Source organism: Lygodium microphyllum, chromosome 12 (genome assembly GCF_053477565.2).
Source record: "Lygodium microphyllum isolate KBCC chromosome 12, Lygodium_microphyllum_v1.1.10, whole genome shotgun sequence".
NCBI lineage: Eukaryota > Viridiplantae > Streptophyta > Polypodiopsida > Schizaeales > Lygodiaceae > Lygodium > Lygodium microphyllum.
The window spans coordinates 36,280,764-36,306,616 of NC_141146.1; the positions used below are offsets into that span (position 1 = coordinate 36,280,764).

The 25,853-nt window shown below is 40.3% G+C and overlaps 1 protein-coding gene across 1 annotated transcript in view; it reads right to left on the reverse strand.

Moving 5' to 3' along the window:
* Positions 1–1,140: 1,140 nt before the first annotated feature.
* The window catches only part of LOC148027635 (uncharacterized), a 46,388-nt gene continuing 21,675 nt past the window's right edge, over positions 1,141–25,853 (reverse strand). The window contains exon 12 of the mRNA XM_087689338.1: positions 1,141–1,345. Within this exon, the coding sequence (XP_087545464.1) occupies positions 1,325–1,345 (21 nt within the window). The 3' untranslated portion in view covers positions 1,141–1,324. The remainder of the gene's footprint in view (positions 1,346–25,853) is intronic.

Sequence of the window (25,853 nt, forward strand, 5' to 3'; positions counted from 1 at the left end):
CGAAAGCTCTTCCCGCTGTAAAGGAGCATCAAACGGATTCTGCAGAAAAAGAAACAACATATCAATCCACCATACAATAATGCATTCAAATATCTCATGGTAACTACGGACAAGAAAGATGAGTGACTTACTGGGCCGCCGCGTCTATACAATCGGTCGATCAATGATCTGAGACCGTGCCTCTCCGCATATCGAGTCTCAAGGCCTTGCGGATAGCGATTTGTAATGGAGTGCTGCAAAGAAAACAAAATGCTAACTGTTAGAAACATGATTGTCAGTACAAAGAATATCTCAAAAAAACAAATAAGCAAAACAAAAGAGAATCTTACAAAGTTCTCCAAATATGTGCTGTGGCCGCCACTCCCAAGATGATGTACCGATCCGGCCTCGATTCCTGCCCTCGCCGCCTCCCGCTGCTGACTCCAACGTCCTGGCGAATTTGTAGCCTCCTCCCTCAGTCGGTGCCAGTCGTCTGCATCTAACCACTCGGGCTTTGGAGCCCCACTCTTGATTGCCTTGCGTGCGTCGGATCGTCTATGTGACATGTATGCACGCATACAATTCATCATCCAGCCCGTAGAGAATCTATCCACTGCGGCTGGCACCGGGAACTCCTCGTGCAAGGATGCTACTATGTACTCCTTGCTCCCCTCCCGTATGTTCCTCCAATGATCCAGGATGTTGTGCCGAAAAACTTGTTGGCACAACTCTCTCATGCGAGCCATCACCCTCCTCCCCTCATCATTCATGATGATGGCTCCTGACCTACCATCCACTAGGTATCCATAATCCCTAAGAGTGTACCTTGTATGGGCCCTCTCCCATCTCCGTCCACGCTCCTGGGCATATCCAGGAGACCCCTGAACATCCGGTGTACCGACGGGGGTACCCTCTCCCGGAGTGCCACACAAAGGGGTGCCACTAGAGGGTGTGCCACCAAAAGGAGTGCCACCAAAAGGCGTGACATCTGCCGACGGCTGCGCAAAAGCCGGAGTAACTGGAGTGGGCGTCCCCATAGGTGTGACAAATCCTGGAGGTGACCGAGCTCCAGCTGAACGACAAGACGGAGACACCGCGTCCGTGTCTCCACAGCAGCACCCCCCTGATCCTCCTGCAGTCGCAGTCCCTCCCTCTGGCCCAAGTCGCGAGCGTCGAGATCGTCTACTCGAAGCTGAAGCATCTGATCGTGCCGAAGCTGATCTAGCAGAGCGCCCTGACGAAGAACGAGACAGCTCCTGATCTGCTATCTCTCTGAATCTCACGAGCTGATCAGGAGACATACGTGCCATCATCTCCTGAAACTCCTCATCGCTCATCCCTCGACTCATCCTGAAAATGTCGATACCTGCACAGATAAAAAATAATGTTAGAATAATCAATTTAAACTATACAAAGCACATTAATAAAATCATTTTTGAAAAATCCCTCTTAAAATGCATATCTTGTCTACCTTTATGGAAGATCTAAACAATGAATTGAGTAATACAATTCTCCAAGAATGAAGTATTCTATGGTCCCATGTTAATCTCCTGACACAACTCTGCATACACTGGAAGGTCGATAGAGATGTCACCACAAAACAACGAGTCTGTTTCGTTCTCAAAAAATTCTACAACTTCTGTATTTCCATCATTGTTAGCCGATGCAAGCTCCAAGCTTGCGGTGGCCTCCACCCCTTGTAATTTCAATCCCTCTATTTGCATATTTTCTTCATCTATGCCTGGAACATCGCTTTGGTCGTATACTCTCGCACCTCGAGGAGTTGAAGGTATAACATACCACCATCGAGGTTGTCGGGGATTTGGATAGAAGATTACCTGTTCACAAGCACTTACAAACCGTCTTCAAACCATTGTGACATAAACCATGTCGTATTACAATTAGCAAGCAAATGCCTAGTTGCACCTGTTCACAATGGGCCAGCAACACAAAGGTGTCGCGCAAATCCATCCATTTTTTTTCGGAATCTATTTCGAGAAATCCAGATGGACCTCGTCGAACTGTTGCGCCAGCTCCTCCAAGTACCACTTTGAACCACTGCACGCCGAATATTATCATGGAGAAGCTACGGTAATCCACCGTAATAATACTTTGCAAATTCCCAAAATACTCCATCTCATCCACAACCGTGTTCGGATCCGTTGCTCGTCGCTGGCTCTCTTGCTCAAACCTTGCCATGACACCACAGTCCATTGTGGAGCGCATTTTGTCAATACGCTCCACCCGAAAATGCCGTCCGCGCGACCACGCTGCACTATATATTTTGTACTGCACATTGAAACACTCAAATTAGATGTAGGAAGCAAATTTAGATACGACACATTCTAAACCCCTCATTACCTTTGGACTACATCCCCTCGAGAACTCCCACTCCTCCATTGAGACCTCTGTCCCTTCGTTGGATGCTGCGGTCAAGGCTCCATGCAACCATCGTGTTGACATAAACCGCGGCATCTCCTCCATGCCTTTGGGATATCGAATCGGTCAGTGACGTGTACTGCGTCGGAATTCAGCTCGTGCTTCCTCTCGATCTTGCCTTGCAATCTGGTACTTGGCGAGCCACGTCTCCATGGAGGCATGGTGCAACATACAAAAGCGAGTCACCTTCTCTTCCATTGAGGCATCCATTATTTTTTCTACCCCATTTCCAACCACCACATCTCCAGTCAGCCTGTCATCGTCCTTCAGCGTCCATAGCATTTCGTTGTCTGGTTCCACCGTTGGTAGCCATTGTGAGATATGCACTAACGCCTCTGACACCAACCAACCTTCCGCCATGCTACCTTCCAGACAAGCTCATTGTCGCACAAAGCCTTTCAGGGTTTTCATGAAGCGCTCCAGGAAGAACATCCATCGCGTATGGACAGGTCCAGCAATCTCCACTTCATCCACAAGATGCACAAGAAGGTGAACTTGTATCGTGAGCATGCTAGTGGGCAGGTATTTCTCAAAGAGACAGACCGTCTCAACTGCTCCCCGCCTTGCGGATTCAATAGAGGACGTCTTAATCTCTTTCTGTGAGATCCATTGCACCAAAGTCGACAGCTTGTAAATGGCCCCGCGAATTTTTGGAGTTAGGCATCCCGCGATCGCGATCGGTAGGACAAACTGCCACAAATGAGAAAGCATTAAGAATAATGGTCACTTTTCAAATTTCAAAATGTCCACGCTAATTAAAATCCATTCTGTTCACAAACCTGACATATCTTATGCCAATCATGGGATTTTAGCCCAGAAATTTGATCATCTTTAGAAAATGCGGACCTGAGAGAACGCATCATACCTGTCGGAGTGCAGATAGACTTGATTACTTGCTTCACAATGCGCTCTTCTTTGGTAGACAAAACCCAGGGAGCGCGAGGAAGCTGCACTCCCCCTTCAGCACTCGACTGCGGCCAAAGCGCCTCCATCTTACCTACCTCCTTTAAATCCATTCGTGACCCTATAGTGTCTCTCTTTCCTGTGATGTGGTCCCATAGCAAGCTGCCCACATTTTTGAAAATATGCATGGGATCCAACAAGTGGTTGACCTGTAAGTGGGTCCAATATGGCAACTCGTAGAAAACTGAGAACCGCCGCATTCCATTTGGATGTGAGTCCGGGTTTACCATTTTCAGCTCATACCAGCTTGCAGCGTTCATACGTGCTGGAGGTCGTCCAAGAAAACCTTCCCTGAGTTCATGATCCTCCGGTAAGAAAGCGGCGTGTCCTTGATATACCATCTTCTTCATGGTTCGTGACCTTCGGGAGTCTAACTGTGGCCCACACAATGGACATGCATGATAACCTGAGGTAAGGAGACCTGCAAGGCGATCCACGACCTAGTGAATACTTCATTGAATGAAATAAAATATAGATATTACCGGCGACAACAAAGGTCTGCTCACCTGAGCACTCTCCCAATCTCGGAAAGTCATGCATCGTCCACATGAGAATGGCTCGAATGTTGGCTGACCGCCGACCATCACGCCTGCTCATATCTTGCACCGTGACCCCCTCCTCCCACAAAATCTTAAGCTCATCGACTAATGGACGAAGATACACGTCCATATTTTTTACTTTGTAGCGGCCCGGGACGAGCAAGCTAAGGATGAGATGTCCTTTCTTCGTAGAAAGCCATGGAGGAATGTTGTAGTTGACAAGCACTATAGGCGACACACTGTAAGAAGTCGAGCGCAGACCGAATGGGTTTACACCATCCACGGCGAGACCGAGCCGAAGATTCCTTGGCTCTCGTGCAAAGCCTGGGAAGGTAGAGTCAATGTGGCTCCATGCGAGCGAATCTGCTGATATTCGTTGCACTCCATCCGTGGACCTATTCTGCACATGCCATGTTGTCGTATTGCTGCGCATTCGAGGTGTGTAAACCACCCAAAAGTTGTGCATGGGATTTGGTACTTTGTACATACTTAGTTGTTGTGATTACATTTATTTTCTGCGTATGAGTATAGTAGCGAGTATGAAGGATTGCTTTCAGTCTATGTTGATCAGGATCAAGGAGAGAAGACATTACGACTATATAAACAGATGTAAGAGGAGGGCATTTTCTCAAATCTGTACACAATCAATCTTATTGCTGTGAATAGCAAATACTGCAATGGGCTGGGTTTCTTTTTCACTTTTCTTGTCCCTGAAACAAAGGGAAGATCCTTGGAGGAAATTACAGGGGAGAATAGTGATGAGCCAAGGAATCACACAAATTTACAGATTGGAACTGGGAATGGACATTTGACCTTGTGAGTAGGATATGAAGCTCTTGTTTTGTGCAACATCTAAGGCACTTGTTGGGACATGTCTTTTTTTTTGGGTTCTAGTGTTTCATATTTAGTGGAGGCATATTCGAGCTCATGAAAGGAGCCGTGCTTTGAGGGGAAAAAGGAGAAGCTTTTGGGCTATTTTTGAAAAGGAGGCTTTTTGGGGGGAAAAACCTTGGAGATTCAGATACGCAGGTTTTACTGTTTTTTTAAAAAACTTCATGAAGAAAAAGCTCGGGAATTGGGGGGAAGAAGGGAGTACGGTGGCGGAAGCAGTCGATCTTGGGGGGGCAAGCTCTGCATTTAGAACAGAGGAGGATGGGAGCTATCTCTATTGGATTGTGATGAACCGGACTGCGATGAGCTAAAGCTATGCTTACCTAAAGAGTAGAAGTCTGTCGTCATGTGAGGAGGCTTCATCAATGATAACCACAGCTATATGTTGGCAGCAGACGGGAACGCAGGCGGCGCAGAGGAAGGAACCTGAAGAAGTGCTGCAGGCTGCAGGCTCTCCACAATCTTCATTTTCTATGGTTGTCCTACAATGCTGTCGACAAGCTCCTGTCTCAGAAGCTGTAACCACGTCAAACTTTACCCATGCCAGGCTCACAAGCTTCAGGACAATTTACTGCTTACGACAGAGATGACGAAGAAGAAGTGAAAGGACGAGGACGGGGACGACAGAAAGATTGCAACGAATCATCGACGGATGTAGCTTTGAACGGGGTGACAAAGGCGAGAAGAATAATGCCGAATGCTGTTGCAGGACGAATAGTGACAATGATGCAAGGATGATAAAGCTGTGAAGTAAAAAGGAGCTCGATGAATTCTACAGAGGTCGATAGCAGGAGTGAAAGTGTATCCAGAGATTCCACTTCTCTGCACGACTTTTGTGTTGAAATCTTCCATACTAAGAGATGATGACAAGCTTCTAATCTCGTTTCAACCAACCAACGCCTCCCAGAACTATGTCTAACAAACTCAAGGTATAGGAGTTGCAACCTTGTGGATGCGAACAGAGGTGGAAAGGATGATAAGGCACCCTACTACTATTCTGGATCATGATCACAAAAATTGCAGCAGCAGACAATCTAGCATGAGAAAGGATAAATGCTAAAGTAGAGAGGTATTGTCTCGGCATCAATAGCCTGTGCATCGGCCCAAAAGAATTAGGAGAAAAAGCATAGAGAAATTGAAGTCTGATGGCGATTCATAGAATTCGACGCAGGAGGAAGAACTGGACGTAACGTCTACCATAAAACTCGAGGGAAAAAGAGGATCGAATGTTGAGGTGGAAGAGAAATGCAAGAGATTGGAAATCTGCTGCTCTTTGACATAGAAAGCCTTGGAATTAGGAAGGAGTGTAATGCGAGGATAGAAGGTCTATCAAAAGAAGAGCTTGTAGAGTGTGACTACGAGGGCTTCAAGCCATAGTTTATACAAGGATTTCTAACTCAATTTGGGGCTGATTTTCTGAGTGTGATGATGGAAAGGAAGACATTGCTGCTGCTTTAGTGAAAACTTGAAAAGGTCCCATCGAGGGAATAATCTAGTGCCTTTGATCCTCCTATTAATCTTCATGGGTGCTGCTATGGCTGGGTGTATTCATGGCAGACGTGCGAAACATGTGGTTTATGCGGGGGATGAGCGGAAAGTGTGTGAGGACTTTTTGAGGGATGGTCTGCCCTTGCAAGTCCTGTCGATACCTTTGAGCACCACACTTTGGGCATGTCTCCATAGTCTTGTATTCATCTCGAAACAATATGCAGTCGTTGATACATGCATGGATGTTATTGTAGTCCATGCCAAGCTTCTGTAAAACATGTTGCGCATCATCACGAGACTCAGGCATGGTGTTTGCAGGTGGCAATATATGATATTTCAATAACCTGAAAAAATCATAAAACACCTTGAAAAATCTATCCATGTTTGCAATAATACTGTTTTTTAAAAAAAACAATGAAGTCTGTGTGCAAGGTACCTGAATAACTCAGTCACACTCGTATCGCTCCAACCGTATTTTGCTTGCACACTTAAGAGTGCAAGCAATGTCTTCAACCAAGATACTCGGCACCCATCATATAATGGTATGGATGCTTCCTCTCTAAGCGGGTCAGATGTCTCAACATCCATGGGAATCAATGCATCGAGCATTGCATCCATCTCAGGCTCCAAGATTGTAGGCAAGTCGGGAAGGTTGTCTGTCTCCTCTGGCATTGACGGTATAAATGGGCCTTGCGAGTGGTCGATTGGCTCCTCCAATCCATCCATCGCACGTCCACGAACTCTTCTAATTGGCCGCAAAGGGTGCACTCCCCCTTGGGTTGAGACATCACCCCCCTGGATACAAAATTTACCAACAAGACCCAATCTTATTGTGTATGGTTTTCAATTAGCTTGAGAGTACAATGCATGAAAAATGCTAACTTCAAATTACCGTTTGCTGAAAGTCTGCAATCGCCTGATCAATGATCTTAGATTGAAACTCGCCAAATCGTCGTACGTGTTCTATAGACAATCGGCGTTTTCGTCTAATTGCCAACTTGCATTGAGAGCAAGGACATGGAACACGCTGATTAAGATACGACTCGCGGTCTTGAACAATAGGACCTTCTTCGTTTGCCATCTTATCTACATTACAGCAAACAAGGCTTAAATGGATAGCTTTATGGAGATGTACGTCAAGTTGCAAGTTGACCATAAACCTTGCATTGTATATAGTAGTCGAGAGATTTTCCGATGTTATATCTCGGCCTTGTATCATGCTCAACGATTTGTTTGTCCCGGTAGATAATTTTTTGTTATATCTTAGCTTTGAGTATAAGTAATCCATTTTAAAATTAATGCGCGCCATCTATGAAATTTTATAACTATAGTAATAAAATTTATTTCAATCAATTCTACTCATAGTCATAAGACCTAAGAGAAATTATCCTATACTCAATTTAAGGGTTTCTTCTTCTATAACAATAATTTTGGGTTCATTTTGATGAAGTACGTGGCCGTATGCAAAGCATATTGCATACCATTATCAATACGTATATTATCTTAAATTTCATTCCCTTCCCTCTCCCTCTCTTTCTCTCCCTCTCCCTCTCTTCCTCTCTTTCTCTCACCCTCTCCCTCTCCCTCTCGTTCTCTTTCTCTCCCTCTCTCATTTCCTCCCTCCCCCTCCCTCTCCCTCTCCCTCCCTCTTTCTCCCTCTCCCTCTCCCTCGCTCCCTCTCCCTCCCCCTCCCTCTTTCTCTCCCTCTCTCATTTCCTTCCCCTCCCCCTCCCTCTTCCTCTTCCTCTCCCTCTCCCTCTCTTTCTCTTTTTCTCCCTCTCCCTCTTTATCTCTCTTTCTCTCTCATTTCCTAAACAAGCAAAAAATAAAGTGATTTAAACATCCTCCAAGCAAAAGGGAGAGGGAGAGATACAATGCACTCTCCCTCTCTTTCTCTTTCTATCCCTCTCTCATTTCCTTCCCCTTCCTCTCCCTCTCACTCTCTTTCTCTCTCATTTCCTCTCCTAAACAAGCAAAAAATAAAGTGATTCAAACATTAAACAAGCAAAAGGGAGAGGGAGGGAGAGAGAGAATGCACTCTCCCTCCTTCTCCCTCTCTTTCTCTTTCTCTCCCTCTCCTATTTCCTCCCCCTCCCTCTCCCTCTCCCTCTATTTCTCTTTCTCTTTCTTTCCCTCTCCCTCTCCCTCTCCCTCTCCCTCTCTTTCTCTCTTACTCTCTCGTTTCCTCTCCTAAACAAGCAAAGAAGAAAGTAATTTAAACATTAAACAAGCAAAAGGGAGAGAGAGAGAGAATGCACTCTCCCTCTCTTTCTCTCCCTCTCTCTCCCTCTCCCTCTCCTTCTCTTTCATTTCCTCTCCTAAACAAACAAAAGAGAACGATTTAAACCTTCAACAAGTAAAAGAAAGAGAGAGGGAGACTCACCAATGAGATATGGCGAGCGTGGGCGGCTTCTCTTTGCAACGAGGGCTCCTCCTCTCCTTCACGAACAACGACGGTGGCGGTGGCGGCGGCGGCGGCGGCGGCAAGTCTCTTCCTCCTCTTCTCTCACAAAGCCTTGGCTCTCTCCCTCGCTCTCTCCCTCGCTCTCGCTCTCAAAAGGCGAAGAAAACAAAATGAAAACGGCGCTCTGGTTTCGGCCGAGCTTTTTTTCCCTGCGGCATCGCAATTGGCGTCGCTATATGCGTCGCTATTTGCGTCAAAAATGCGACGCAAATAGCGACGCCAATTGCGACGCATATAGCGACGCCTATAGCGACGCCGATATCCGCCGTCGCTAATCGGCGTCGCTATTGCCCCATTCCCTTGTAGTGAGTGGCATGGACTATCGCTCTTTCGAATTCTGCTTCCATAGTCGGATCTTCATCTTCTTCTTCTTCGCATCTTTGCCTATTGGCAATGTAGGCGGTTCTTCCTCTTCCACGGGTGGTGGCTCCTTGATCGTGGCTTGCTCCTTGGGAAGGCATTTGGTGATGTCCTCTGCTGAGCTTGGGACATTGCCTCTTGAAGTGATCGGGTTCGTTGTAGTGGAAACAATGGAGGTTTCGTCCATTACTTTCAGTAGGAGCAAAGTTGTTGACGTTATTTGTCATTGCTTTCTTTCTTTGTCCCTGATTATGACCTTGAACTCTCTTCATTTGAGGTCTGAATGCTCCTTTGTTCGGGTCATTATAAGACAAAGTTTTGTTACTCCTTGGTCTAGCTTACACCTCCTGAATTATAGGCACCGCTCGAATGAGTGCATCCTGAAGATCTGATAGACGTATAGATTCAAGACGGGTATTTACTGGTGGATTTAAGCTCGCAAAATTTGGACACCTACTGTGTCATGTCCATCTCTGGTGCATACTTTAAAAGTGAGAAGAATTTAGATTTTTATGCGTCAAGAGTGAGTTCTAGCTGTTTTAGCTCGTAGAACTCATTCATTTTCTGCGTGAGATATGTAGGTGGTAAGTATCTTCCCTACACGGCTTTCTTAAGCTTCTCCCAGGTAATGGATCCCTCTGAAATCCCTTGATCCCTGCACCATTGCTTCCACCAAAGTCTCGCTTCACCGGTGAGTTTTAACGTGGCGAGCATAGCCTGATTGGCGGGTGCAGTACCGGCTGCTTCGAAGTAATCCTCCATGGATTCAATCCAAATTTCAGCATCAGCCTGAACAAACCTGCCTCTCTCATCAAACTCAGGTGGCTTTATCTACTTGAGGAGGAAATTCTTCTCCTGGATCACAGCAGTACTTGATATAGGAGGCGAATTTGGAACTTGTACCTGGGGTTGTGCCTGAATAAAGGTTTTCTTAACGTTATTATATGATAATCAATGTTAGTTTATCTTTCATTTTAAGTTCATCTATCTCGTAAACAAGGTAGCTACTTAAATTTTTAACAACTCTTATGCACAACCAAATATTGATAAAAAGAAGTCTTGATTTGTATTTACATAGGCATAGCTCTTTCGAATACAACGTTCCGTGTGATGATAAGTCAGTTGTTACATTTAGCTTGGGGAGGACAACGTTGTATTGCATTTATCTAGAGGAACTGAGTAATAGTAGGGTTTTGGGTCATGGATCTTTAGGAATCGATAACTCATTGGAAGTTCAGGATACCCTTTTCTTTGGAATCCATACTTCTCATGGCGGCCCAACACTTTAATCCTGTCAGCTGGGATTACACGGGTTACTTCCTCATATACATATGAGTTCATCTCAACCCTCCGACATCGGTTATGTAAAGTTGAATTTACGTGAGCTTCCACAAAAACAAACAGCTTCACGACCTTCAAGTCTTCCAACCATTTGATCCTTTTTAGGTTGGTCTATAGATAAGCAAACCGGTGGGCGGCTATATAGTAGATTCCTGAAGACCCCGTCCATCTTCTTTCTATGTATAAAGGTGATGGATTATAAATCTGCTCGAGGATATTCATCATCCCAATTCTTTGTCTATAAAGCGGAGAATGCATTGCAGTCATAAACATGACCCGAAATACCAAAAACTTGTTCCACACTTCAGAATTCTGCAAGACAGCATTGAAGGTAAGGAAATGTTTGGACAGCAACAATTTCTTTACTTCATTTAATTGAGATTTTATAAAAGCAATTTTGTTATTGGTCGGCTCTGATACCAATTGTAACGTGTCCTCTTCGTATCATCCAGGACACGTCTTAGCAGTCCATCGGAAAGGATGTCTAGAAAGCTCAGCCCGGCACTCCCATGGAATGATATGGGACTTGCAATCTAGGTCTTCCCGCATTTGCCACGTAGCGGAAGTATCCTGGCCATTCCCACTTAGGATCGACCGGAATTAGGGTTTTCTTGATTGGTCATTATCCAACACCAACTAGCGTCGGACCCAAGCGAACTACTTTATGCAGAAACGCCAAATCCGAAGCGGATTTAAACTGCACTTGGTTCAAGGAGAATGGGAAAGGAGAGGGATGCAAAGCTCAACCTCTCTGCCATAAGGCATAGTCCCATTTCGTTCCCCTAAAATAGTGTAAATCAGTTAAGAAATAACTCTAGGTCATCGTTTTCGTTATTTGTTTTCTTTGACTATCATCCCGTTGTTCTTTGAGAAAAGTTCCCGGCTAACTGGGACCACCCAACCACAGGACGGACCTATCGCCCATCCTCCGCACTTTCCTCGGTTTGTTTTAGTTATGTAATTATCTAACACATTAATTTGACATGTAACAACCAACTTCTTTAATTAATCCGTTAAACACTGGTTCCTTCACGTAATCTTATCACGTAACATAGAAAAACAATATCAAACAAGTTCTTTATTAACATATCATCATTTTTATCTTTGAAATACAAGGAGTTCCGCCTGTAGACTTGTCCATAATCTGCCCGAAGGCTATCCAGTAATCCACAGTGATCACTATTCCAAGCTTCTGCCCATAGACTAGTATGCGGGCCTCGAGATCCAATCCCAAGTCACGTTAGCCTCTTGTGCAGGACCCGAAAGGCGAGGGATTTACGGTTAGAGCCCCCCCTGGCACCCAAACGTTCGCCTGATCCAAGTAGAGCTCAATGGAGAGACCTCATGCGGCGCGTTCGGTCCAGTTCCCAGCGCGGTCAACAACCCCCTTGGTTAGGGTCAGGCAGGCAGTCGGGGGTAACTAAAACTGCCTCTCCCTTCAGGCCTTCAACCTGAAGTATAGGTATTCATTTAATTTGTAATTCATAAATCAAACAGTGCTCTACAATCTCTAGAAAGCACAAATATTTCCATTAATCGACCGTGTTGTTTGGCAAACTGCTAAGGAATTATTATTTCCTTTTGAGTGTATCAGCACTCGTTCCAAGGTGTCTTGCAACTTGGAGAGATCCTTTATATTCCGGGTTAGGGCGTACCTTATTAACCTATCTTGGTCAACCCTAAAGTTCATTAGATACTTTAGTTTCCGGTTTATAACTTTCCTTATTTAGAAGGATATCCAAGAATACGTCCTTTTGCAAGATAACTTGCATAAGGATATGCCATCCTTGTTGAGGGTATTTACCCTTTCTCCTTGTGAATCAATCACAAGACTAAATGACTTCGTACTTGCTGCGCAAGTCCTGTGATGAAATAATCCATTTTAGATTCTTAAAGCTGACGTATGTCGGACCTAGGGTCTCTTTTTAAGAACCTCAGGGACAACCCTAGTTCTTTTACCTTTACGAAATTAATTGACCCTACAATCAGGGAAGGTAGTCAAGTGCTTAAGGTATAAACGTTTCTTTGGTCTTTAAATCATTCCCAAGGCATATTATGTAGCATAGTATTTCTAAATTTAGATTGATTTGGTTATCTTTTGGAAGGAAATATTGATCACCTCGGCATGATTTGTTATCCTTGTGACAATTGATTTTTTTTCAGTCCTAACTTTATTACTTTGTGGTAGGTAAATTCAATTTAATCTTCATTTTTCCTTGTAAACGAAACTTATGCCAATTAATATTCTTCTCCTTACCAAGATATGCAATTAGCAATGATAACTTCCTAGTAATTTGAGCACCGTTTTTAAAAAAAAAACCTTTCATGAATTTCATCATGACCCGTTGCAAAAAAAAAGAAGAGGGTTAATGGTGCAAGATGCAGCATTTATACCTTCACGAATTTAACTGAAATATACTACTATAGTAAGTAGATAATCTTGTTCATAATTCGTTATAAATGCATGATGTTATTCGAAGGAAACTACGTTCTATACATTATCATTTGTTCAATTAAAGTGAATTCCTTCATTGTAAATAACTTAGAAAAAATATATATCCTACCCTTAACAATTTATCTTTACATGATTTGACTTAAAACCCGATATAAAACCAAGTAAAAACCTGGTTTTGGGGTGAGATATCCACATGTATACCGGGAGATGACCCTCCCGCAGCTACTCCTTGGACTTTCTTAGGCGGCATCACAATTGTAACCCTTCGGATATGAAGGCAGCTTTTACTCTCCCTTTTCGGATTTCCACCGTCTCTCTTTCAAGGCAAGGAGCCGTTTAAATGATTGACCTCGAGAAGGGATAATAAGACCTTTAGGTTCTTAGCTTCTTCGGAGAGGGAAAGGTTTATAGTAGGGAGGAGAGGGAAAAGGGAACACGGGGTTAGAAAGGGCTTAGGGGTGTATTAAAAGGAATATAGGGTGAAATACGGGCTCACAAGAGGGGACTTATAGATTTAGGTACGGGGGAGGGAAAAGGAATTTTGTAGTTTATGAGGCCAAAGGATGTGGAAGATTAATGGCCCATGGAAAAAGGTTAAGACTGGGCAGGGTGAAAGGATTTTTTAAGGGGAAAAAATTGGGAGGGGTTGAAAAAGGTTCTAAGAAAAACCGGGGAGGGGGTTTTTAGTGAAAAAAAAAGGTTATGAGGGTGAAAGGGTAAAAAACACAGGAAGGGGGCTTGAGGGTTTAAAAACACGGGGGAGGGGGAATGAAAATTCACAGGAAGGGATATGAGGGGGTGAATGGGGGCTTGATTAGCCCCCCCTTAGGAAGCTTCCACTTCCTTTATCACGTGGCAGGAGGGGGAAAAACAATCTGGCGGGGGGGGGGGGGGGGGGGGGGGGGGGTGGAATGGGAAATGTAACGATGGCGCTGTGGAGAGGGAAGCTAGAGGGGATAGGCGGCAGCGGTGACTGGTGGCAGCAGCAATCGAGTAGGGTGGCATGTATCTTCTTCTCCTCCTTCCTCGTTAACCGTGTGGCCCACCTTCTTTAAATAGGGGAGGGGAGGGAATCCTCCCCCCTTGCCTATCAGCATGCATGGCGAGGGGCCTGAGCAAGCTCCAGCGAGGAGCTTGCTGGGGCCCCCCCCCTCTATCCCCTATCGGATTGCGGCGTTACAGCTCAGCTCATGCGCCGCCATGAAAGGCGAAAAATAAATTTTTTCTTTTACTTATTCAATATATTACATTTGATGAATGAATAAACAAATAGAGTTGAAGTTATGAATGTTAAAAGTGAAGAAGAGCAAGAGAGCATAATGATCAAAGAAGATGAAGAAGGGAAACTAGAGGAATTAGAAAGATTGAGGGAATGACCTCAAGTCTCATTAGAAAAAAGAGAGTAGTTAGAGAAAATTTTGAGTCTAGATTCTACTAAAGGAGATTAAAAAACAATACCAAACAATAATCAATAAATTCCCACATCTCTTTGCAACTTCATACATAGGAATCAAAAGTATATGAGTGAAAGGGCCAAAAATTGAAATTAAGAAAGATGCCAAACAAATTTTTCAAAAAATAAACCCTTTGACTTTATAACAAATGTTTGTTTTGAAAGAAGAGTGTGAGAAGTTGTTGCAAGAAGCATGCTTTATTTATCCTATTCAACATTCAAAATGGGTAAGTACAATAGTCATACCACCAAAGAAAACTCGTACTTTGAAAATTTATGTAAAGTATAAACGTCCAAATATAGTCACAAAGAGAGACCATTATCCACTTCCTTTCATTGATGAAATTTTGTATTCAATTGCGAGATATGAAAGTTATAGTGTTTATGATGGCTATTCAGTGTACTTTCAAATACCCATTGCTCCTAAATACTACAGGAAAATAACTTTTATAGCACTTTGGGGAGGCTTTTGTTATAGAGTTTTATCTTTTGGACTTTGTAATGGATCATTGGCTCAGTGTCAAGCGTGGGCAAACAAAGTGTTAGCTCCTTTCCTAGGAAAGTCTTTGAGAGATTTCATTGATGATGTTTGTATACATAGTACAAGACTTTAACATAGTGAAAAATTAGACAATGTGTTTGAAAGAATGAATAGTTATGGTTGTCATATAAATCCACAAGAATTCAAGATAGCTAAACCAGAAGTGAAATTTCTTGGTCATGTAGTTTTGAAAAATGGAATTGAGCCTAATCCCAAAAAGGTAAAAGTTCTTATTACTTTAGTATCACCTACAAATACAAAAGAGCTTATAACTTTCATTCATAAGGTAAGATATCTATCAAGATTCATACCTTTGGCATCTCATTTCTTTATCCATTGTAGATGGTAGCCAAGGAAAGATCCCTTAGAGTGGTTAGTAGAAGCTGAGAAAGTATTTCAACAAGTTAAGGAAACTATATGCCATGCATCATCAGTACCCCCAGGCACATAATTGGGAGAGGGCATTTTTTGTGAGTCCATTTGTAGAAGAAGGTGTGATTGGACCAGTCCTTATACAACAAGGAAAGAATTCTTGATACATGAGATCTATCTATTTTCCAAGTCGAATAAAGTTGCAAGTAGAAAGAATATATAGTGAAATTGAACTAGTAATGATTAGTGTAATATCTACTTGTAGAATTTAGGAGGTATTTACTACCAAAACCCTTTACAATTTTGACATGTTATACACTATTGCCACTTGAGCTACAGTATGTTATACTCTTTAGAATTTTGATAGGAGAGTTGAAAAATGGAATGTTGAGCTTGAGGAAAATCAGTATAAATTTCAAGTTGAGGATTTCACTTGAGCTACAGTGTAGGATCTTTTTGACTTATAAGAAAAGTTTATTTTGACTCAAAGGAAAGTTTGGAGATAAAGAAAAAGTGAAACAAGAAATTGAAAACGCATTTTTGATATACTTCAATGGATCATATTGAAAAGCACATGAAGCATCATAAAGAGAGATTGTAGTTTATGATCCACATGGAAAGATGATAAGAAAGAAAATTGTTAAACTTGAGGCAACCAATAACAATGAAGGTGAATATGCAACCTTGCAAGCAACTATCTTACTTTGTCGAAGGATAAGAATTGGAAGATTGAGGATTATAGACGATTCTCTACTATTAGTAAAGAAAATCCTCAGAGTCTTGAAAATCAATAATCCCAAACTTAAGAGAATGTATAATAGAATTAGAAGATATTTAAATTAGTTGGAGACTTGGAGTTTGAAATATATATCCAAGGAAGAGAATCACAAAGCTCATGATGCAACCCAAGAAATAGATTATCAAGTATTTTTTATGAAAGTATATTTTTCTTTATACAGAGGAAGAGATACCCTTGAATTGGAAGAAGAATTTATCTTAATTGGGAAAGTACCATCTAGTGTTCCTAAAGACAAGAAATAGGAAGTGAATGATATTCTTTACGTAAAGAGAGTGGATTTAATCTTGAGGAAAGCATATTAGAAGAAGGAAATATATCATATTCTCAAAATAAATCATGAGGGAGCATGTGGAGGATATTATTCCTACAAAATAACTCTTCAAAATTTTTGAAGTGAAGGATGCTACCAAGTTTTCATAAAGATGCAAATCATTGGTATGAATCATAACATGAATGTATAAGAATGAGTAAGTAAATATTAAGACCAGAAACAAGCTAAACAACTCTTGCTTATGATATTTTTGAAAAATGGAGAATAGATACAATTGGTCCATTACCACATACATATTCAAGAGGAAAGATATACTTTTAACCATAGTTCATTATCTTTCTCATTGGGTGGAAGCCAAAGCTCTAGGTAAATTCATATATGAGGACATATGTTGTAAGTTTGGGATACCTTTAGTGATTCTATCTGATAGGGGACGAAGTTTTAAAGGAGAACTAATTCATTAACTTTGTGAGAAAAGGAAGATAACAAAGAGGTTTGCTTCATCGTATTATCCATAGTGTAATGGTCTAAATGAGTGATTCAATGGTGAGTTAATAAGAATGTTGAAAAAAATGACGAACGATCATCCTCAAACATGGGACATTGAGTTTCCAAGTGCTTTGTGGGCTTACCCTTTAGACAAGAAAGATACATGCTTTTTGCCATTTTAAATTGTTTATGGAAGAGAAGCCTTGTTACCTATAGAAGTGGAAACTTGCGAAAGTTAGTATATGTTGATCCTCTACATCGCATGCATTCAAGGTCTATTTATAAATATCCTTATCTATGAGTTTTTCGTGAATAAAACATAACCCTTTTTTATTAAATCTATAAATAACCCCTTTATATTACACCCTTCTACATGTAAAAAATGTATAAACATGGTATTTTAAAAATACCTTAATTTAAACCCACGTGATGCACACATATATTGATGAGTAATGTACTCGAGAGTGGAAATACCAACTTCAAGGACACTTGAAAAATTGAGTGAGAGTGAGAACAAAAATTATCTCATAGAGAGATTGTTGCAATTACAAGAAGCAAAATTGAACAGAGAAGAGGTGTGTGATCATTATAAAAGAATTCAAGAAAGAAATCTTCAACAAAGTAATAGAATAATTTAAAAAAAGTGAAAAAAGGGGATCTGGTTTTGAGATATAATAACAAGTTGGATCATATTTCCCAAAAGAAATTCCAAATGAAATGTGAAGGACAATTTAGGATCATAGTAACTTATAAAAATGGGACTTATGCATTAAAAGATTTAGATGGAAAGGGACATAAACAAAGAATCAATGGATACATATTAAAGAAGTATGTGTCAAGGCTGATGACAATTCAACTAGAGGAGTGGTTAGAACAGAAACTCATATAACAAAAGAATGAGAAAATTGAATGGATGATAGATGTAGCATCTTTTTATGAAAGCAATTTCTATACATGAATGCTTACAAACTAGGGGGAGGGCTAAGTATGTCAAGTGCTTTTGCATAAACTAAAAATCCCCTAGAAAACCTTTAGATAGGTAAGATTTTTGTAGCTGCTTAGTTATTGTGTGATTGTTTGTTTTGTTATTTTGTAGCTCTATTTTTGTGTTTGTTTAGATCACAATTGCTTTTTGTCATTTCATTTGGATTTTTTGAGTGTGAAAACATGATAGCCTTGGTCAAGATTGGTGTTTCCTTGAACAGGTTGGAGCTAGAGTTTTGCTGATAGCTATGAAACATCTTAAAACACATGTACTTTCTTGCTGATACTATTGCACATCACGAGAGGATTATGGATCCACGAGCACTTCACATTGCACTTGTTTAGATACACTGCACCTAGGGGTTATGTCTAGATTTTATCAATTACTTCCATTCCATAGGTTGGGTTGATACATGTTTTAATATTGGTAATCCATGAATGTAACTTTGAAATAAAGTATTGTGAATGAACTAAAAAGAACATAGGTGATGATGACCTTTTCGGAATAACACACACTTAGAACACCACCATAAATCAAATATCTATAGATTTAAAAAGTAATAGCAAGATTTCAATAACAATATATTAACACACAAAGAATCATAAATGAAATTTGAAAAAATAATCCTGGTATCCAAAAAACATAGTTAATTCAAAGCAACGTGTTATATTATGTAAATCAACAATAGGAAGTGAAGATAGTAATTCCTAAGTCATTGTTGCAAAACAACTATATAGAACATTTTCATACTCATCAATTGTCTAGAAGCATAGGCTTCCACAAATGTCTCAAATTTATAAGGAAAAATAAAATTTATCCAAAACTTCATCATTCTAAAGTACACTTTTTAAAGAATTATAAAAAATGTCAAACATTCAAACCTTAAATAGGAAAACATGTTAGACTTGTGCAATCTATTAAAGTGTCCAATCCATTCGAGTTGTAGCTTGGGATATCATTAGTCCACTACCCAAAACTAGTAAAGGACACAAACACAAAATGGTACTCAATCAATATCTAACACAATGGTGTGAAGTGAAAGTTAAATATTCTTGCCTAAAAGAAATACTTTAAGACCAACGATGAACCTTCAAGCATAAAGCAATTAAAATAATTTGTTATTGTTTAGAAATTAAGCAAACATTTGCATCACCATATCATCCACAAACAAACATGTTAATGTGGTTTCTAAATAAAACAATTACATAAACAATTTGAATGTATGTGGATCCTTTACAACAGAATTGGGATAAAATAATACCATATGTAACTTATGCATATAGATGCTCAATACAAGCATCCACTGAAATAGTTCCATTAAGGGTATTATATGGAAGAGACCCAACTTTTGTTCCAAAGATACCTTTACGAGAAATACCAAATAAATATAAAGATGCAATGCATTCATAGTTAGAACAATGGAGAAAACAACCATTAATGAGAATAATAATTCAAAGAAACCTTCACATAGCTCAATTTAGACAAAAACATTGTATGGTGATATTGGAATGATAAAGTAAAAAAGTGGAGATAAAGTATTAATCTATTATCCAAATAGAAAGGAGAACTTAAATAAATCACTAAAACATAAATGTGTTGATCCATATATAATAAAAAATAACATAAGAAATAATATATATGCTGCAAAACAATTACATAAGAATACAAAAATAATTGCACAAGTGACAAAAATTAAATAGTTTTTTCAACATACATAAGAGATAGTTTCTAAGTTAGGAGGGAGTTGTGGAGCGAGTGGTGGACGCTACCCACACATAGGGCTCAAGGGACATTGGCCAATCAAATTGGCCGCCCAACTCAAATACAACTCAATGGGCATTGCCCATCCAATTGGCCACCTATCTTGGGAGCATTCAATGCTAATAACAAACTGGAGGCCATTTGATAAACTCTAGAAAAACCCAATGGACCTCTCTTGCTTGTATTTAAATAGAGCTTTGTTGAAGAAGAAGCAAAGATGTATTTACCTTACACTCCTTGTGTCTATGCATACACACACTCTCTATCTCTTTGAATTTCGCACCTCTCATAATTCAGACAATATTGAGATAAGTGTACAGAGATCGTAGTCTCACTACTGAGAGATTGGTGACAATCTTCAAGCAATGACAAGTGATACCCTTCTGGTTTATTTTTAAAAATTTCTTACATAAGGATTTCCTTCTAATTGAATCTATAGTTAAAGTAAAAATGTTGAGATGTAGAGAGAGAAGATATGTAGAAACGCGCGATAAAGAGAGAAGGGACACACAATATACGCTCCCAAAGACTATGTCATATTGATCACAATCTACACATATATAGGTGATACTTAGTCTAGATAGGGTAGCTATATATAGCTCCAACGCCCCTACTCAAACAAATGTCTCAAGCTGCTGATGAGAAAACCCTTGGGGAGCACAAGGGAAAAACTCAAGCTCCTATATATAAATGTGCAAACATGATCAATAAGAACTATTATGTGCATGTAAAGTGAATTGGTGCATATGAAGTGAAACGAAATATGTATGTACAAAGATGACCAAGAGGTCTGAGTTATATGTGCTAATGAAAATGCATCAAGATTAGCATAAGGTTGATGTAATGCTAATTGTCCATCATTTTGTAGAAAGTGAGAGTTTTTGGTAGAGCTCACAAGACAAGGAATAGTAGCAAGATGTGTAGAACCCAAACCAAACTTTTGAATAATATCTTCAATGAACTTTGTTTGACATAGTTATAAAACACCCTTTTCTTGATAGCATTGAGTCTAAATACGAAGTCATGAGTGTATGTCTCCAAGATTGACCATATCAAATGCAAAAGATAAAATCTTTTTTACTTGTTGAAGGAAGTTGAGATTATTAGAAACAAGTATGATATCATCTACATATAGAGCAAAAATAACAACACTATATTTGCAAAACTTGACATATAAGTTAGCAAATGAAGAATAAGAGATAAAATCTTGTTTTGTAAGTAAAAGATCAATCTTTTGATACCAAGCTCATGAAGATTGTTTGATACCATAGAGTGCCTGATAAAGTCTACAAGCAAGATTTTCCTTATGTTTGACTACAAATCCCTATGATTGCTCCATGTGTATCTCTTCCTTTGAATCACCATTAAGAAAATTACTCATATCCATTTGGTGAACCTCCAAATCAAACTCAACAGCAAAAACTAACAAGACTCAAATACTTTTAATATGAACAACAAGAGAGAAAGTTCCTTGATAATCAACTCTTGCAATTGTGAGAAACCTTTGGCAACTAGCCTTGCTTTTAATTTGTCAAATGTTCCATCTACTTTTTTTTTAGTCCTACAGACCCACATCCATTTAATGGAAGTATGTCGAGGTGGTACCTCAGTTAGAACCCATGTACCTTTATAGAGAACAAATTCATAGTAAGCTTCCATGGCCTCCTACAATTGCTTCTTTTGTGGGATGACATGGCATCACTATAAGAGACACAGACTTCACAAATATTGAGAGCATTCTCAAAAATATCAACATCATAAACATGAAAAGTACCATGCTCATTATTAATTCGAAGATTAACATAAAGATCAATGCCAAGGTCATCATAGTAATAATAGGTGCAAGTTGTGAATTCTGATTTGAAGAGTCAATATTATCTCATGAAGGAGGTTCATCATCATATAGAAAGGGAAAAGAAGTGAGTAACGACCTTGTATCATCAACGTTCTCTAGTGACCACATCCACCCAGCATCCTCCTGAGACCATGTGCTACCTATAAGTTACTTATTGAAAATATTATCATGACTTATGATTACCTTCTTGGAAGATGGATCATAAAACTTGTATCCCTTACAAAAAGTTGAATATCCAATGAAAATAACTTTCAAACCTAGAGGATCAAGTTTTCAACGAGTCTCTTTGGGTACATGAATATAAGCAATACATCAAAAGTCTAAAAATATGAAACACAAGCAATCTCACCTATCCAAGTAGTAATCTGTATTTTATCAGAACAAGGAGTAGTTGTAGCTGGACGATGATTTTGCACAAGAGTTGCTGTTAAGTCTACTTCAACCTAGAAACATTGAGATAAGCCATAATGAATGAGCATACATTGCATGACATTGAGAATAGTCCTGTTTTTACATTCAACAATACCATTCAGTTGAAGAGAGTAGAAAACTGTATATTCATGATGAATACCTTGATGAGTATAATAATCATTAAAATAATTTGAAATGTATTCTCCACCATTATCACTACGAAGTTTCTTGATGCGACGACCAATATGAAGTTCTATAGCTTTTTTTATATTTCTTAAAAGATAATAAAGCTTCTAATTTTTGTCAAGAGAAAAACAATTGTATATCTTGAGAAGTCATCAATAAAATTTATAAAATACCAATATTGAGATTTTGATGGAGGAAAATGTCCATAAATATCAATGTGAATAAGATCAAGTAAATCTTTAGAATGAGTTGTGGTAGAGAAGGAAAAGGGTTTGTAGAAAATGCTTTTCCAAGTGCATAATATTCACAAATACCCATATGAGAATGAGCTTTCAATTCCATACCTTGAACAAGGTCATGCCAATAAAGATCAACAAGCTTAGAAAAATCAGAGTGGACAAAGTGATGATACCATATTTTGTTTTTAAGATCGCGAGGAGCTGCAAAAACATTGGCAATATCTTCCTTTAAAGATAAATATAAAAGATTACCATTTCGAGGGGCAATAGCTATGGTTTGGACATCTTTCTCAATATGACACTTGGTATGCTCAAAATCGACTAAGAGACCAAGATCCACAAGTCTTAGAACTGAAAGAAGATTCCTTTATAGATCTAGGACATGTAAACCTCCACACAAAATTCTTGTTGAAGAAAGAGTACGGAGATATAAATCACCTTTACCCACTACAAGGAAACGCATGTATAGTGACGGCGGGTAGCGATGCAGAAATAGCGGCGTCGCTATTTGCCCCACAGGAAGAAAAAGAGGGCCGAAACCCGAGCGTGTTTCATTTCGCGCATTCGTGATACATTTCGAGAGGGAGAGTGAGAGAGAGCGACTCTTTTGCATAGAGGGTGAGAGAGGGAGAGGAAGAAGGCTTGCCGCCGTCCGCCGCCACCATTCGCGAAGGAGAGGAGGAGCTGTTGTCGCGAAGAGGAGCCGCCAAACCCTCGTCAAATCTTTACGGTGAGTCCATTCTCTCTCTCTTTTACTTGTTTAGGGTTTAATTTGTGTATATTGAGAGAGGGAGAGGAAATGAGAGAGAAAGAGAGGGAGAGGGAGAGGGAGTGAGAGAGGGAGAGGGAGAGGGAGGAAGAGAAAAAGAGGGGGAAAGAAAGAGAAAGATAGGGAGAGGGAGGGGGAGGAAATGAAAGAAGGAGAGGGAAGGAGAGAAAGAGAAAGAGAAAGAGAGGGAGAGGGAGGGAGGGAGAGAGAGAGAAAGAGAAAGAGAAAGAGAGGGAGAGGAAGAGGGAGAGGGAGGAAATGAGAGAGGGAGAGGGAGGGAGAGTGCATTCTCTCTCTCTTTTACTTTTTTAAATATAATTTGTGTATACATATTGAGAGAGAGAGAGGAAATGAGAGAGAAAGAGAGAAAGAGAGAAAGAGAGGGAGAGGGAGGGGAGGGAAAGAGAGAGAGTAAGAGAGGGAGAGGGAGAGGGAGAGGGAGGAAATGGAAAAGGGAGGGGGATAAAATGAGAGAATGAGAGGGAGGGAGAGTGTATTCTCTCTCTTATTTATTTATTTTTTAATAATTTGTGTATAATCATGAGAGAGGGAGAGGAAATCAGAGAGAAAGAGAGGGAGAGGGAGAGGGAGAGGGAAAGGGAAAGGGAGACATTAAACATAATAGGGAAATGAGAGAGGGAAAGCGAGAGGGAGAGAGAGCGAGACATTAAACATAATAAGAAAATAAGAGAGCGAGAGGGAGAGGGAGAGGGGGGGGGGGAGACGAAAACATAATAGGGAAATGAGAGAGGGAGAGGAAGGGAGAAGAAATGAGAGAAGGAGAGGAAGAGAGCAAAAGGAAATGAGAGAGGGAGAGGAGAGAGAACAAAAGAGAGAATGAGAGGAGAGAGAAAAAGAGATAAGATGTTAAACATAATAGGAAAAGAGAGAAAGAGAGGGTGTGGGTGAGGGTGAGGGTGAGGGAGGGAGAGAAAATGAGAGAGGGAGAGGAAGAGAGAAAAGGAAATGAGAGAGGGAAAGGAGAGAGAAAAACAAATGAGAGAGAGAGGAGAGAGAAAAAATGAGAGAGGGAGAGGAGAGAGAAAAAGAGAAAAAAATCATTAAATCTAATAAAGAAAGAGAGAAAGAGAGGGTCAGGGTGAAGGAGGGAGAGGAAATGAGAGAGGGAGAGAAAGAGAAAAAGGTAAATGAGAGAGGGAGAGGAGAGAGAAAAAGAGAGAGAGAGAGAGAGAGAAAGGAGAGAGAAAAATAGAGAAAAATCATTAAACCTAATAGGGAAAGAGAGACGGTCAGGGTGAGGGAGGGAGAGGAAATGAGAGAGTGAGAGAAATAGAGAAAAGTAAATAGGACCTTACAATAAGCTCATCTTAGGCTCATAGGGGTTAGGTTGATCCTCAACAAACCTAAGGGATATATGGCTAGAGAGCCCTAGCATACTTATGCCTCCTAGCATAATGTTCTTCTTGCAAAGAGACCTCTCATACATGGGGCTTGTCCTAGCCTCCACCACACAAATATACAACGAAGGCAATCAGCCTATCACTATGAAAAACATTCATTTTTCATAACGTAATCCAAAAAATAACTTTGGATATTCCATAAGAATCAATCTCTTTTTAAAAAAACAAATACAAAAAACTAAATCAGCATCATTCATATATATGCTTCGCAAAACTAAAACAACATCACCACAAGATCTCTTAGGAAACTTATCTTCAACTATTAATTTTAATTAATAAATATAATATAAAATCACTTGCAAGGAATGACACTCTTCTATCATTATTCCTCTTTCTTCCTTAAAATAGTCTTAGGAATAAATTTATGCTCTAACCCTTATATATTTGAGCATAATAACTATTTTAAGGTTTATTCTAGGAGTAGTAGTAGTATATATGCAAGCATCAAGCTAGAGATCATGCTTTGGTATCTATGGAGATCCCAATCTCATGCCCTTATGAGGAGTTTCTGGTTCCAGCCGCCTCAGTAGATAGATTTTCTACGGGCTGGATGATGGATTGCATGCGTGCAATATGTCACACAGATGATGCGATGCACGCAAGGCAATCAAGAGTGGGGCTGCAAACCCCGAGTGGTTAGATGCAGACGACTGGAGCCGACTGAGGGAGGAGGCTACAGATTCTCCAGGACGTTGGAGTCAACAGCGTGAGGTGGCCAAGGCACGACTCCAAGCGAGAGTGGTCCATCATCTTGGGAGTGGCAGCCACAGGACATATTTGGAGGACTTTGTATGTTTTTCTTTTGTTTTGCTTGTTTATTTTTTTGCAATATCCTTTGTACTGACAATCATGTTTCTAATAGTTAGCATTTTGTTTTCTTTGCAGCACTTCATTACAAATCGCAATCTGACCGGCCTTGAGATTCGATATGTAGAGAGGCACGATCTCACTTCATTGATCGACCAATTGTATAGACACGACAGCCCTGTAAGTCACTCATCTTTCTTGTCTGTAGTTACCATGTTTAATTAGAATGCATTATTGTATGGTGGACTGATGTGTTGTTTCTTTTTTTGCAGAGTCCGTTCAATGCTCCTTTGCACTACAACAAAAAGGCCTCTTAGACACACTTTTAGACGTGATTTTTAAATTGAGAGAAAATCTTACGAGCGCATCTATAAGCCCGTCTATTTGTGCATGTATCATTTCGCGTCTATAGTCGCATGTATAAGGAAATTCACACGCACCAATAGACGCACTCTAGATGCGCATATACACGCATCAATAAACGTGCATACGAAAACTAAAAATTGTTATTTATTTAATTTCTTTTGTGCATCTACAAGCGTGTCTACATGGAAAATTAGACGGGCACATAGACA